Source organism: Syngnathoides biaculeatus, chromosome 8 (assembly GCF_019802595.1).
Source record: "Syngnathoides biaculeatus isolate LvHL_M chromosome 8, ASM1980259v1, whole genome shotgun sequence".
In the NCBI taxonomy this organism is placed as follows: domain Eukaryota; kingdom Metazoa; phylum Chordata; class Actinopteri; order Syngnathiformes; family Syngnathidae; genus Syngnathoides; species Syngnathoides biaculeatus.
The window spans coordinates 9,341,969-9,356,939 of record NC_084647.1 but is presented as its reverse complement, the minus strand read 5'-3'; the positions used below and the strand labels follow the sequence as shown (position 1 = coordinate 9,356,939).

Here is a 14,971-nt window from a genome sequence, read left to right as displayed (position 1 = left end):
CTGAGCTGAAAAATATATAATTAGAACCACATTAGAGATTTGAGAAAATACATTTGGCATAAAATACAAATATCAGGTGAGAAATCAAACAATTTGATGGTGTCACAATTGTGTGAAATGACTTGAACACAAAGACAAAATATATTATTCACTTCTGATCATAATTTTGTGATATGTTCTTCTCTGCAACTTGCACTAAAAAGTCCATTTAGAAGGATCAAATATAAATAGTCACGGAGTTAAGATTGCGGGAATGTCAAAAAAGTCACCGACGCCGAGCGGTGGCGCGACAAGGCACACGCGCGACGTCGCGGGCGCGAAGAACGCGGAAAAAGGGCGCCGCTGGTCATTTGCATATTCCGACCTGTGGGCGGGTGGCGTAGGTCAGGCCTCGCTGGCGCTGCTGTTGCGGTTCAGTTCTCGGATGCCCTGAAGGATTCTCTTCATGTGGCCCACCTTGCTCACGCCCAGGTCCTGAAGCGACACGTAGGAGACCCTTTTTTTTTTTTTTTTTTTTTTTGTCCATTTTTGTTTTGAATATTGGAAGACAAACGAGCATACCAAGAAAGAAAGAAAGACCATTTTTTGTGTGAAAGAGTCCAAAGTTCTACGGGTCGTACTTCTCTGAGTCATTCTTCTTCTTCTTCTTTTCCTTTGGGCTTGTCCCGTGTAGCGTGTCATCTTCCTTTCCAACACCGTCCTCGCGTCCTCCCTCACCGCATCCCTCCGCCTTTTCTCGCTCTCTCTTCCCCGGTAGCTCCGTCCTTCCCATCCTCCGACCAATTTGCTCTCTCTCGCCTCCGGACATGTCCAAACCGTCCAATTCTGCTCTCTGGATGGAACCTCGTCTCCGAAACCTCCAACTTTGGCTCTCCCTCCCTCTCGGGAGCTCGTTCCCAGCCCTATCCAAGCTGCTCAATTCTGCCACCTCCAGGTCCGCTTCCTGGGCCACCGTCTCGAATCCGTCCATCGTGGCCGGCCTCACCACCGTTTTGGAAACTTTTGCCTTCATCCTAGCGTGGACTCTTGCGTCACCTTCCGCCAGCTGTTCCATCCCGCCTGGACCCGCTTCTTCACTTCCTTTACCACACTCACCGTCGCTCAAGTATTTGAAGCGGTCCACCCTGGCTATCTCTTCCCCCTCCCCACCTCTCATTCACGCACACATATTCTGTTCTACGGTACCGCAGTTCCTCTCTGTCGCAGGCTTCGTCTGGGTCTCCAAAGACACAACGTAGCTCCTTCTGACCTTCTCTGTACTTTTCCACGAGCATCCTCGAGGCAAATAGTGCATCCGCGGTACTCTTTCTAGGCACGAAACCATCGTGTTGCTCGCAGATACGTACTTCTGACCCGAGTTTAGCCTCCGCTACTCTTTTTTTTGTGTGTGTGTGTGTGTGTGTGGCTCATCATCTTTATTCCTGCGTAGTTTCCGCACTTCTGAACATCGCCTTTGTTCTGAAAAATGGGGACTAGCACGCTTTTCCTCCATTCTTCTGGCATCTTCTCTCCCGCGAGTGTTCTCTTGAATAAAAAAAAAAAGAACTCTCCAAATTGCTTCCATACCTCCACCGGGATGTCATCGGGACCAGGTGTCTTTCTAACTTTCCCCTTCCTCACTAATCTCACCTCTTTCCGAAAGGCCACACGACGATTCTGTGCTCTCCCTGCGTCTTCCTAATCTTCCTACCGGCGTCCTTCGCCGTCTCCCGGCACAACCTTGTGTTCCCGCCTCTTGTGGAAACGAGTGTTCACCGTTCCATCCGTTCCATCTGACCCTTCTTTTCAATCATTCTCTAGTTTGGAAATGCTTTTCGCTTTTCAGGGGTGGGGGACAAAAGAGGCTCAACATGGGTTGAAAGTAGGACCGCCCCCAATCAATCATTTCGATCGTCACCAGTGAACGCCTCTCGGGTCGATTTTGGCGTTCGCCCGCCAGGTGGCGCTCGTACCTTGAGGTCTCGCCTCTCCAGGTGCAGCAGTTCGCTCCCTCGCACGTCGTGTCGGCTGAAGATGTCTTTGTACTCGGACAGACACAGGAAGTCCAGCCAGGCCCCGACCTCCTCGGTGCCCCACTGGTGAACTGAGGGAGACAAACAGGAAGTGCCCGGCTCCGGCGCCGCCCCCGAGTCCGAAGGAAGGCTTCGGGGCTCACCTGGCGGAGTCAGAGAGCCGCGAGTCTCTTTGACTTTGTTGTTTTTGTCCTTTTTAAACTTGGGGACCAATCGGAATTTGCCGCCGCGACTGGGCTTGGCGGAGTCCTGGGGGACACAAGGGCGGCACGCCGTTGCTGTGGCGACCTTTCACCTTCCGCGAACGCGTCGGTACCTGCTGCTCCGCCGGGTCGAGGGCCAGGTTCAGGCACGGAACCTCCGCGAGTCCGTCCAGAAGGTGGCGCACGCGGCTCAGGGCGCAGTTCAACTGGTCCTGCTGGGCCAGGTCCAACGCCTGACACGCACAAACACACACGCCGCCGCGCCGTGAGCCTCACGACGCCGAAGGCCCCAAAGCCCCGACGGACTCGTCACGCCCCCCGATCCCGTTTTTGGTTTGGAGCCTTCCTAGCTCCAGCTGCCTCCGTTCGATCTTTCGACGCAGACGTCCAAACTTGAGAGGCGGATCGCGATCGGCTTCGACTAACTTTCAACGGATGGAGTGCGGGATAAAACGTCGCTACTGTTTAGCTTTTAGGAAGTCTAATTTCAATATCATAAAGTGCTATTTTCCCTCAAAAAAAACATGACAATATTTATCTGGAGCGGATTAATAGAATTTCCATGAATTGAAATGGCAAAAACTGACCTGCGGTGGTACAAACAGGGCTGATACGGATGGTGGTTATTGTAATAATTGATTACATTTCTGATTCATTGATGAATCGTATTAAAAAAAAAAATAAGTATTTTCATCCTGATTATTTGGAAATGAGAAACGCGCAAAAACAAAGGGACGATTTTAGTTCTTGGTTCGGTCCGGATCTCCATCAAAGTAAATGTTTGCAAAGGCCTTTTTAAATTTGAAAGAGACCCAAAAAGAATTGGGTCGCCTTTTCCGAGCCCGAAATGAACTCAGGGCAAGGGCTCGATGCAAATATTGAATATTGACGTAACGGCGTTCCAGCCGCGGCTTACCAAGGACATTTTTCCGGCGAGCAGCAGTTCCGTCTCGCTGAGCAGCGCTTTCACGTCCTTCACCATCGACGCGGCGGCGCCGCAGCTCAGCGTCTGGACGCCAACACAGCAAAGAAGAAGAAGAAGTCGTCATCTTTACAACGGAAGACGCGAGGACGAGCGACGGCTGGCTTTTCCCTACCCCGACGCCGCCGGACTGAGCGTAGACCAGGTCCATGGACTTGGAGCTGGCGTTGACGGCGTGAGCCAGTTCCTGTTCCAGATTGCGGTGACTCTGAGCCAGCTGACAAATGCTGACGGAAGAAGACGCGCGCATGTCAAGCCGCAGACGGACGATTCGTCAACGCTCGCTGATTTTTGATGAATCGGCGGCGTTTCGGTTCAAATTGTCACCAAACAGCAAATTTTCTCCGTGAAAGGAGACCGATTTTCTTTTTGATTTATCGGCTAAATAATGAACAGATCAAGCGATTATTAAAAAAAAAAAAAAAAAAAGGCAATCGCCAGACGGGCGTTTACATGATGGGGGGGGGGGGGGTGGCGCGTCACCTGCCGATGAGGACTCCCGCCGCCTGCGCAAAGTCTCGCACGAGCGACGCCTCTTCCTCGGAGAGCATCTCCGGACGGTTGCCGAGCGGCGCCGGAGCCATCGGATCCCGAGGAAATTCACCCTTTTGTTTGTCCTCCCACGACTTCAACGTGCTCTCGAAGGCCTGAGACGGAAAACAGGGTCACCCCCGGCCCGGCCCGTGGAACCGCCGCACCCCACGGTCCGGCGCGGGACTCACGCGGTCCCTGGTCAGCGTCTGGCTGCGGTTCTTGTGGAGAATCTTGATGTAGCCCGGAGGCTGAATCCAGGCCTCGCCGTCCACCTGGACCGGAACCCCCTCGTCCCCCAGGATGGCGATCTTCACCGTGCGACACTGACGCGAGGACAGGAAGAGGGTGTGTTCACTTTTGCTGACCTTGATGTTTTTTCTTGTTGCGGGAGCCAAAGTCACCGCATCTCGTCTCTTCGTTTGTTTCTTTTTTTTTCCCCGCTATTGCTGATATTTCCGACGGCAACAACAATCTGGGATTGGACGGGCCGCAGTGGCTTTTCTGGCAACAAAATCCTCCCAAAACTCCGCCCCTTTCTTCACAGGCCTCGTTCATCTTTTTGGAAGTCGCACGACACGAAATACTTTGTTTTTTTTTTTTTTTTTTTTTTTTTTTTACATTTGGAATACGACGGCGTTACGTCGCTCAAAAGTGTATTTTAGCATTGTGCGCTTGCTAACTCTTTTCAACGATGGCAAAAGGACAAGAAAGAAAGGCTCGCTGGGATGGCGGCATATGACGCTCCGAAACGGGCACGGAGCTTTCGGCACGCGTAACGGTACCGGTTGGGCCGGCCCGTCGTCGCGGTTACCTCGCTCGGCTGGGGTCATCGATCCCCAAACGGACGCCGGGACGAGGTAAACCCAAGCGCGAACGCGGCAAGGGACGGCCGGGACGGCGAGGTCTCGATTGTCGGCATAGACGGCGCCGCTTGCGGACCGGTCCCGACGGGGTTTTGGTAAGCGACGGGACGCGGGCCCACCTGTGCGATGCGGTGGTGCTGCAGGTTGATGACTCGGGACACGGCCATCTGCATGCTGCCGAAGACGGCCACCACCTCCAGAATTTTGTCGTCGAAAGACGGAGCGGCGAAGGTCTGTCGGCAGAAGCGGGAGAGACGGGTCGGGTAAGCGGCAGAATACCGACAACCGACGCATTGCGACAAAAGACGGCCGCTCCGTTTTGCGGACCCTTCCGCTGTTCTACAAGACTTTGGCCTTCGGTCGCAGTGCGTTAATACGACGCGACGCCATATTGCCAAAAGTATTTGCCTACGTGTCTTGACTGGGATATGAGTTCGAGCGACGTGGCGTTCTTCAAGCATTAATATTACAGTTGCCCCCCCCCCCCCCGTCCCTCCCCCATCTTAAAGAAGGCTTCCCACACGGTTTAGGTGCGTGTTTCGAGTTAGTACAAACTGAGGTCAGATGAGGGGGGAGGCCTGACTCTCATTCAGGCTAAGTGTTCTATAGGGTTGAGGTCAGGGCTCCAGTTTGTCCACATCAGACGTCGTGCTCATCGCCCACAAAGGTCCCGAACGAGCTCCGGCGGAAGCAACCTTCCCGTGCCGAAGTCTGGCAAAGGAAGCGATGAGACGATTTGCCGCGGGTCGAACGTGAGTGGCCTGCGTACGGACCGACAATGCGATCCATCGATTGGTTTCGCGGTTGCAACGGGAAATCGGACGTGAGTCAAGACAGGTCAGAAAATAAAATTGGGGCAAAATATGCCGGATGAGTGGAAATTCTTACGTCGTCTTCTTTGGTTCCTCCCCAGAAGTTTGTCCCGCCGGCGTAACTGGGAATGTTCAAAACGGCGATGCCCTGCAGGCTGGGGAGGGGGATCGGTCGCCCGTCGCACTGCACGCGCGCGCACACACACACACACACACACACACACAGACAGGAAGCAAAGACGTCGGGACGTGTGTTCCGGGCTGGTCTCACCTCCAGCAGAACTCTCTGTTCCAGGTTCTTGTAGGTCCTGTGCAGCAACTCCTTGGTTCCCAAAACTCCGTACCACATCATGTTTTTGGTGCGACTCCTGCACGCACACGCACACGCTCGGTCCCAAAGTGCACCGGTTGCGCTCATTTGCTCACACTGGACCTCACCTGCACTTCTCGGGGTGTTCGTCTCTCTTGTTGTTGAAGTCCAAAGAGATTTTGGCGTCCAGACCGATGCCAAAGTAATTATTCATCACGCACTTCTCGCTGTAGCACTCCCTAGAACAGACGATGCATTCGAGCCATCAGAATCTCAACACAGAACCCGCACACAAAGGTTCTGATGATTGATCACGTGATCAATAAAAGCAGAAGAAAGACTTGCGCAAACGCGCCGATGCTTCCCAAAGGTTGCCGGCGGCCAGACCCCGTGAGCCCTCTTCTCCCGAAAACCCCGGACACGGACCAAGAGTATTGGTCCCAAATATTGAATTTGTCCATCGTTTTAAGATTATCGGCCCGACCCGCTTGGGACCCTCAAAGCGGGACAAATCCCCTCCTATAGGATCATGTTCGAGGTCGGGAGGGGCGCAATCGGCGGAGCGTCGCGCTCACGCGTCTCGGATCAAGAATAGATGACTTGTCCCGTCGCAAAGAGCGGGACAGTCTTGAAGTCTTACATGTTTTCGGGGTCACATGACGCAAACGAGTCGGCGTTGAGCAGCAGCTGACCGATGACTGAACTTTGAGACAGGGAAGACGACACGCCGGCCCGCAAACCTGCAAGCGCGGACGGCTGCGAGGTCAAGAAGAAGAAGAAGAAAAAAAAAAAAAAAAAAAAAAAACCACACACACACACAACAACAACAAAAAAAATGAAGCCCTAAACGAGACCAGAGCGACGCATCTTACCGGGATAGAGGATCTTGGTGTTGAGCAATGGCACGGTGTCCCGACTTCCTGCGTGGGCGGGAAGTGATGCGGAGCTGCCTAGCGATTGGCTGCCGTCGCACGGCGTCTTACTGGCTGCGAGCACACATTCAAACGTAAGAAAATGCGTTCCGACATTCCCGTCACTGCCGACTCCAGGATGGCCGCGCAGGAATTTTGTCGAGTCCTCCGTTCATGGGTGACGGCCGACATGTTACTACTACGGCTTCGGGCTTTACACAGGACAGCCGAGCGGACCGGTCCGGTCTCAGCGGCGGCGGCGGCGGCGTCGCAACCTTTTTTGTCAGCATTGAGCGACATGCGGCGAACAAACCTCTGCGAGTCGCTCGCTCCTTGGAGGCGTCGTCCTCGTCCTCGTCCTCTTCCGCCAGGCCGCCGTCCACCTTCACCACGCCCAGAGAGAACAGCGACGCGGTCTGAGCGTTCTGGTCGTCCACGGCTACGAGACCCGTCGGCAGAAAAAGGATTTAGACGGCGGACACGTTCGGGGGGTTTGCGCGTCGAATTGCCCAGTGCCGGTTTTCTTTGCCAATCCACGTGATTGGGCCTCGACCGTGTCGGACGCGTGACCTCCGCCCATTGATGCCTCGCTCATTCTGACCGGACGACGACACAAGCAGAAAATATTTGCCGTCGGTAGGCGGAAATTCTGCCGCTTTGGACAATTTGAAGGTCCACGAGGGGTGGAAACCGCACGTCGGTCGGCAAAATGCTCACCGGGCGGATCCTGAAAGATGGTTTTGTTTCGAGGACGCCCCCCCGACCCCGGCCCCCAGCAATCCCCCCCCCCCCCCCCCCCCCACTGGGTGTCGTGACTGCGTTGACCTTTCTCCGTGTGTTCGATGATCTGCCGTATGACCTTCTTCAGGCTGTTGGCACGAAGCATCAGCTGCTCGCGAGGTTTAAAGACGGGCGGCGAGCGCGGGGGGCGAGGGACCGAGCGGAGGAGGGGCAACGCGCTCGGCGGGCCCCCGTCTTCCTGATCCTCTACGGCGGGAGCGGGGAGGAGAGGAGAGGTCGCCGGACAGGACGCCTTGGACTCCTCCGTCAGCGTCCACAGCAGAAGGTCCAACTTTTCCTTCAGGAGGCCACACTGCACACGCACAAAGACGTCAACAGGAAGTCCGGTAACCCCCCCTCAGGAAGCGGCGGCCCATTGTCGTACCTTTTTGGCCATGACGTCCGACTCCTCCGAGCGCTCCGTGTTCCTCTCGTAGGCCTTCCCCACCCGGGCCACAAAGTCCTTGACCGTCTCGCACAGAACCCTGCGTACACGCCCGCGTCGCATCAAGGCCGGCACGGCAAAGGGGACGCAAACAGGAAGTCGGCCTACTTGGCGGAGGAAATGACCACGGAGTGCTGGTCCGACGTCAGGATCTTGGAGAGGTGAACGGCCACAGAATCTTCGTAAGTCAGAATCTGCTGGACCTGGATTCACAAGTACACGCGAGTGGAAATTGGAGAAGGCTTTTTTTTTTTTTTTTTTTTTTTTTTACCCCCACTTGGCAAAAAAAAAAAAAAAAGTTTGTTCGTTTGGGATGCATGAAAAGGTCAAAAGCCAAACCAAGGTCACTTTTTGCCTCGTCACGGGCTTTTCGTCTCCTTCAACGAGCTGACGACACCAAATTCAGTCGCAGCCGCTTCCCTTTGGGCAGTGCTTTTCAAACTGGGGCCGGAGGGGGGTTGGGTCTGTACCCCCTGCCCCGTTCAGCCTTCACGAGTGGTCATCGGTGCCGTTTGCAGTGGACCAAATCATTTCTCCAAAAACTACGGCGAATGCATTCTCTATCGCTACGGGCCAAATTGTGGCCCCCGCCATCCAGAAGGTTCTCCCACAACGGCGGCGACTGCTTTTGACATTGCGAAAGCGCGACGGCCACGCAGGAGGACGAGGACGTCGCGCGTCACCTCCGAGTCGTCGGTGCAGTCCTCAGCCGCGGTGGAGGTGGAGTGTTGCCGTGGAAACTTGCTCTCATAGACCATGATGCTCCATCTGCAGCAACAACGGCACCCGCCTCACATCAGCAAGTCCTAGTCCTAGTCCTAGTCCTAGTCCTAGTCCTAGTCCACGTCGCGCTACATCGAGTCACCTGTCGAGCATCTTGGTGCTGGCCCGCTCCAGTTTCTCCAGTATTTGAGGTAGTTGGGCGTCGTCGTCGCAAGCGGAACCCCAGCCCAGGACCCGGGCCAGATCGTTGCCGGTTCCCAGAGGCAGAACCCCCAGCTGACACTAAGAAGACACCACGGTAAGGACGCCGGAGCCAGGCGCACGCTCGGGAAGCCCGCTCACCTGCTTGTGCAGCATCAGCGCGTCGATCTCGGACAGAACCCAACCGACGCTGCCGTCGCCGCCGCACACCAGGATCCTGAAGGTGTCGAACTTCTGGAAGAGGCGGAGCCTGACAAAAGAGAGAGCGTCGGGTCAGCCGGAGGTTGCCGCGTCCGCGACGCCGAGCTTGGGGTCTCACCCCAAGTGAGGTCCTCCGTTCATCAGGTCAAAAACTTGCGCCGGGTTCAGCAGCTGCTTGAAGCGCCGAAGGAACTTGACGCCCTGGTTGTCGCCGCTCTTGGAGTTGACGAAGACCAGGAGAGGACTGGTGCACGACGGAGGACACGACGCTTTCCAAAAGCCTGCGGCGGAGCGCGAGGCGAGCGGGCGCAATTGTCAAGAGCGAGCGGTTGATTTGCGTCTGGACAAAGGGGAGGGGCCTAACCCTTTGCGTGCGGCGGCAGAAGCCACGACTTGCCCCGACTGGCCCAAAACGGCTTTCTTGACTTAAGGCGACACATTTGCACACCCAGCGCAACAACGAACCCTTTTTAGATGACATCCATCCATTTGATGCGCCCCTCGTCCTCACGGGGGTCGCGGAAGTGCCGCAGCCTATCCCAGCTAAGTTTGGCCAGTGGTTGCCGGCCAATCGCAGGCGACACGGAGACGGGCAAGCAATCACACCGAGGGGCAACTTAGAGTCTCCGACGAAGGCACGAGGAGAAGATTGAAGCCCGGTCCTCAGAACTGCGACCGATGAGCTATCCAATTTTTCAAAGCCGCACGCCGCCCGACAAAAATGCCCCACAAAGCGGAAGCGGCGCCCCCCCCCCCAACAATCGAAAATGCGACGCGTGACGAGCGCGCTCACCGTCAGAGTCGATGCTGTTGAGCGCCGTGGGCGGGATGACGGACACTTTGCACTGGCCCAGCGGACACTTGACCGACAGATGCTCCCGACAGCCCGAGTGCACCTGCGAGGACACGGATGGCGCGTGAAGCGCTTGTGCGGGCCCCGGTTGGGGTGTTTCTTACCATGGCTTTGCACCAGAGACATCGCCAGTCCTGCAGCCGCAAGACGCTGCCGCAGGTTTTGTCGCAGACGCTGCACTTGGCCGACACGGGCAGGTTGCCCTCCAGCCACTGGTGAGGCATCCGGACCTGAGGAACCAATCACGGCTCGTTGGCGTCGGCGCTGCCGTGCGCCCTCGCTCGCCCGCTAGCGTGAGGCTCACCCCGTCCTCGTCCTCCACGATGTCCTTCCCGATGGACGCCAGTGTGGTCCATTTGCAGTTGTTGGTGGCTCGGACGGCGCAACGCTTGTGAGCCTTGAATTTGCACACTGCCCGCGTACAACAACAACACAAATGTTGAAGGCATTTCTCGCTCAGCGTGGCCAGGGAGGCGCCAAGGCGGAAGAGAAAATTCTGATCAGGGGCGATTTGGGGGTGCGCGCTCTACTTTCAAGGACATTACAGTATTCGCTTTAAACCCCAACCAGAAATTTAGAAGGGAAAAAAAAAAAAAAGCTCACCAAAATTGGAATTTGTGCTTTTGGTCGTTGAGCGTCTTCACATTGAAGATTTGTTGCATTAAAACCAGAACGTTGCTTGCGTCGAGAAAAATGAGGTTGAGGGGCTTTTCTTTGTCAAGTATTCTTGAACCGTTGCCAAGATCTGGCGGACCGAAGGTGACTGACGGACCCGGCTTAGAATCTATCGAGCGTCAGGGCGGTGGGCAGAGCCTCGTCGCCCTCTGTCTCTTTCGCTTTCGCTTTCTCTTTACAACCAAGAGAGACAAGATGTCTTCCTTCATGAGTCCACAAAAGAGGAATTTGCGCTTTTTCCTTTCTCAGCCCCCGACCCGACCCCTGGATTTGGAATCCCGGGGCCCCCCATAAAAGATGCCCGTGTCGCCGGCTCACCTTCGCAGGAGAGTCCGTGCGAAGTGACCCCGGACAAGGCTTCCCTGCACACGTTGCAGTAGGTGGGTCGGGCGTGGGAGCACGCGTACCAGTTGTGCGTACCGCTGAAGTGGTCCATGCTGTACTGGGTCGACTGCAGGGCGCACACACACACGCACGTGCACGCGCGCTGTCACAAAATGACCGCCCACCTGAATTTGTTTGCTCGTGTCGGTCCCCGACTTCAATCGTCACGTAATTCGAGGAAGGGTCGAGAGTTGGGCGAAAGCGGCACAGTGACCTCATAGTTCTGTCGGTTCTGAACGCTGCGCAGAGCCGAGATCCACTCCTCCATCTCCTTGCGGTTGTCCGCGCACAGGATCAGCCGCCTGCACGGGGTGATCACCTGTCGGTGACAAACGGGGTCACTGCAAACACATTCGGCGTTGCGGCCACAAACACTGCACATGGACACAAACAGAGACCCCCCCCACGTGAGCACAAGTCTTGGATCTTGACGGGTTTCCTGCTGACACACTGGATATATATATTTTAAAAAAATTTAAATAAAAAGGTACAAATCTTGCCATGAAGGTTTCTGCCAAAGATGTTTACACTTCACTAAATCTCAAAGCGTGTTCGTTCACATTAAGGCCAACAAACACCGACGGACTCCTAAAGAGGTCCCGACGCGACACCCCCCCGCATTCTAAGCGTTTTATCGAGCCAGAGAGGCCAGATGATATCTAAAAAAAAATGGCGCTAAAGTGGCACCGCCGCAGACGGACGTTGGTACCGATCACTGCCAAATAAAAGCAGCGCAAAGGTTTTCGTTTTCTTCTGACGTCATGAAGACTCTTGAGGGCCACTCGAGAGACCGCGGACGGGCCAGATGTGGCCCGCGAGTCGGGGTTTGCCCAGAAGGTGGACGTGACCTCACCGTGAAACTGTTGTTGACATTCTTGGTGCTGGATTCGGCCACGCTGGCGTCCGTCAAGTCCACTTCGTCGAAGATGATGGACTGGAGGACGAGACAAGACATTTGGAAAAAATGGCCAAACCAAAACAAACGTGGCGGCGGGTGCGCTCACCTTAGCATTTTGCGCGTAGTAAAGCGTCCGTCCCCGAAGTTTGAAGTATCTTCTCTTCCAGCGCTGGAAAGAACTGGTCTGCTTCATCAGGTCTCCTTCCTTCAACACCGTCTGACGCAAGCAACAAGACAAGCGCTCAAGCGCCATCCATCAAGTCCTCAGGCGGCCCCTGCCGCCCGACAGCTTTCGGGAAGAAAAAAAAAAAAAAAAAAAAGGCTCGACGCGAGGGCTGCCGTATTTGTTGCGCAATTTCACACTTTTGTGCTCAAAAGCGTCAAACGGGGAAAGACAACCTGAGAGGACTTCAAGTACTTTTTTTCGTTTATCAAGGCGGAGGGACACAAAATTAATGGTGCCTTTGTGAAAAAGTAAACACCCCCCCCCCCCCCTCTAACCCTAACCTAAATCGTGAATTTGTCGTGCCTAATCACAATTTCTGCTTTCTTTTCACTGGCCACACCCAAGCCTGATCACCACCAGGCCCGATCAATCGAGAAATCGCGTCGATCTTCAGAATCCATCCCGACCGAGGCAAGTCAAATAAGCCGCAACAAAACGACACGGGCCAAAGAAATTCAGCAAATAGTCGAGAAGTAAAAGTCACAAAGTCCGGAAAGCAACCGACCACAAGGGGGAGCCATCAGACGTGGTCCACCTTCCCAGGAGTGGCCGGCCTACAAAGATTACACCGCAACAACAGCAATGGAGGCCACTCGTCGGGACAGCTCGCAAAGAACTCCATGTTAAGGTCAGAGTTCACCACACAACAATAAGGAAGGCCAAAGGTTACAAGGCCTGAAAGAACATAAAGCCTTCTTTTACTGTTGCACAACCCCCCCCCCCCAAAAAAAAAAAACGATTTTTCAAGACATTCTATATTATATCATAGTGACGAGATGAAAGCTGAGCTTTCTGGAAGGTGTGCGTCTCGTTATATCTGCTGGAAACGTAGCACAATATTTCACAAAAACAACAGCATAGTCAAACATGGTGGCGCTAGCGAGATGATCTTGGGCTGCCTTTCTCCTTCAGGACCTGGACCGCTTGCTCCGGTTGACGGAACCAGGAATTCTGCCACTGAACCGAAAATCCCAAAGGAGAACGTTCAGATGTCGGTTTGTGACCTCAAGCTGAAGCTCGCTTGGGTTGTAACGATCCGAAACACGGCAGCGAGTCAACTTCTGAAGGCCTTCGAAGAAAACCAAAAACAAAGGTCTTGGTGTGGCCTCGTACGCGCCGGTACTTGTATCAGCGTGAAATCCAAAAGGGCGCTCGTGCTCGCAACCCTTCCGTTTCGGCTCGACTCAAAACAACCGCAGGGAAGCGCAAGTGGAGACGCACGTTTTCATCAGAAAAACAAAACAAAACAAAAAATTCAAATCTGGTTAGAGAGTTTTTCAGGCAAGAGGTGACTTTGACAAGAGTGAAACTTTAGTATGCGAGGACAACTGCGACAAGACGATTTAGCTCAAGAATCCAGGGAGGGTGGTGGACAGCAGCAAACAGTCGCCATTTTGTCCGTTGCTGTTTTTTTTTCATTTTTCTCTCTTGCATCTTGTGACTTATTGACAAGTAAAATAACTCAATGCTTTTGCTACTTTATGTTTTCACCATTTAAATGGCGACACAGCAAACGAATGGTTTGAGCATTCGCCTCGCCTGAAGACTGGGATAGGTTCGAGGTTGCCTGTGACACTTGTGGGGATAAGCGGCTTAGATCATGGATGATAAAGTTCATGTAGACTTCGTCACTTCTCCTTTGTTGCTGTAAATATGGAGGTTATATGTTTCGTTTAGAAACGCACACCCCAAATTAGATTTTTTTTTTTTTTTAAACGAGACCAAACCAAGCAAAAGAGAGAGGGAAAAAAAAAAAAAAAGATTTTCTGGATGTAATGTAGCCGAGTCGCTAGATGAGGCCACACTAACAACTGCCAAACTTTTGACGTGCCTTTGAACGTATGAGTGGTCAACTAAGTTGAACTTCCGGAAGGCCAAATAAACAAGTAAAGAGCGAAAAAATGTCAATCGGAAAAATGCGCGGTTCGACTTGTTGCCAACTGACCAGAGAAGGAAACTTGACGTTGCTTTCGTCAAGTCGGCTTCAGCAGTCCCTTCGCACCGTTGTGCGGCTAACGAGCGGCGATGCTAACGGCGCTTCCTCGGGCGCGGCGCGCCAACAAACGAGGAAAGGACGAGGCTGCCCTTCGGGCCTCCGGTTGCTTAACTTGGCCGCTGCGACGCATTTTCCGTTTATTGGCGTCCTCCGGCATTCAAAGGCGGACGCGAAGGCAAATGTCCCTCGAAAAATACATAAATAAATAAATAAATACAAGTCTCGAGGGACTCGGAAATCACCTTTGCTCGCAAGTCATTCAAGCGAGTTGAAATGCTTTGCTCATGTACGGCTGAGGCAGACATTGCGGAGTCAGCCCCCAAACTTGGAATTCAATTTCACCTCCATTACATTGGCATCAGCCAAGCGCTTTTTCGTCACTGACAACAGTTGGCCCTCTGGCCTTGGACTTGGGTTCTTTTTGGAACAAGGCGAGCCTTTGTGCGCGCGCGTGCGTGCTCAACTTAGTTGCAAATAGCGACGTAAGGCGAACACGCCATCTATTCGCCCGGAGCTCGCGCAGACGACAATGAGCCATTTTCCCGTCGGCGCTCTTCCGGCTCGTCGAGCGGCCCTCACCTTGCTGCGGATCTGACCGGAAGTGGACACTTTCCGGATGAGTTTTTGCGGGCTGCCCGGTTCCTGCTCCGGTTCGCTGTCCGACGACTCGTCCGGGACGCGAGGGACGAAACAGTCCGCCGGTCCCTCCGCCATCCTGGTCCTCGTCGTCGCGAGGGTCTCGCGTCGGACCACCCGGGCCGGAAGGGAGCGCCCCCCGGCGGCCGAGACGGCGACAACCCGGGCGCCCGGATGACCCCTGCTGGACGAGGCCGTCTTCGTTTCGCAATGCCAAAGCCGGCCTCGCGCTTGCGGCTTCCAAACTCCAAATCTGTGTGGAGTTTTGCGTTTTTGACCTCAAATTTTGCTCACACGCCGCAAAAACCATTTTTAGCGGGTCAGGC

General features: G+C 54.3%; 1 protein-coding gene across 5 annotated transcripts; it reads right to left on the bottom strand.

Annotated features, from left to right (window-relative positions):
• Nucleotide 1: 1 nt before the first annotated feature.
• LOC133504551 (diacylglycerol kinase delta-like) lies at nt 2-14,934 on the bottom strand. 5 transcript variants are annotated; one of them, XM_061826904.1, is made up of 30 exons: nt 14,589-14,934; nt 11,894-12,004; nt 11,743-11,823; nt 11,104-11,208; nt 10,824-10,956; nt 10,135-10,241; nt 9,935-10,060; nt 9,771-9,873; nt 9,096-9,258; nt 8,918-9,026; nt 8,718-8,857; nt 8,536-8,620; nt 7,961-8,055; nt 7,793-7,892; nt 7,453-7,720; nt 6,941-7,066; nt 6,589-6,702; nt 6,357-6,456; nt 5,845-5,955; nt 5,678-5,774; nt 5,483-5,590; nt 4,714-4,827; nt 3,920-4,054; nt 3,681-3,844; nt 3,313-3,424; nt 3,132-3,224; nt 2,329-2,448; nt 2,156-2,261; nt 1,953-2,083; nt 2-474 (listed from the first exon to the last, which is right to left on the bottom strand). In XM_061826904.1, the coding sequence occupies exons 1-30, from the start codon at nt 14,721-14,723 to the stop codon at nt 385-387; spliced, it is 3,582 nt and encodes a 1,193-aa protein (XP_061682888.1). In that variant the 5' UTR covers nt 14,724-14,934; the 3' UTR covers nt 2-384. The 5 variants fall into 5 exon arrangements, with proteins under 5 accessions (XP_061682888.1, XP_061682884.1, XP_061682885.1 ...); XM_061826900.1 differs by having other exon boundaries at nt 1,953-2,261; XM_061826901.1 differs by lacking the exon at nt 14,589-14,934 and adding an exon at nt 14,252-14,537 and having other exon boundaries at nt 1,953-2,261.
• Between the last annotated feature and the right edge of the window lie 37 nt (nt 14,935-14,971).

Coding starts and splice junctions, on each gene's coding strand:
- LOC133504551 (XM_061826900.1), bottom strand. CDS start 14,723: ATGGCGGAGGGACCGGCGGACTGTTTCGTCCCTCGCGTCCCGGACGAG. Junction 8,858..8,917: donor CGCTGATGCTGCACAAGCAG/GTGAGCGGGCTT, acceptor GTGTCTTCTTAG/TGTCAGCTGGGGGTTCTGCC. Junction 6,457..6,588: donor CACCAAGATCCTCTATCCCG/GTAAGATGCGTC, acceptor CCGCGCTTGCAG/GTTTGCGGGCCGGCGTGTCG.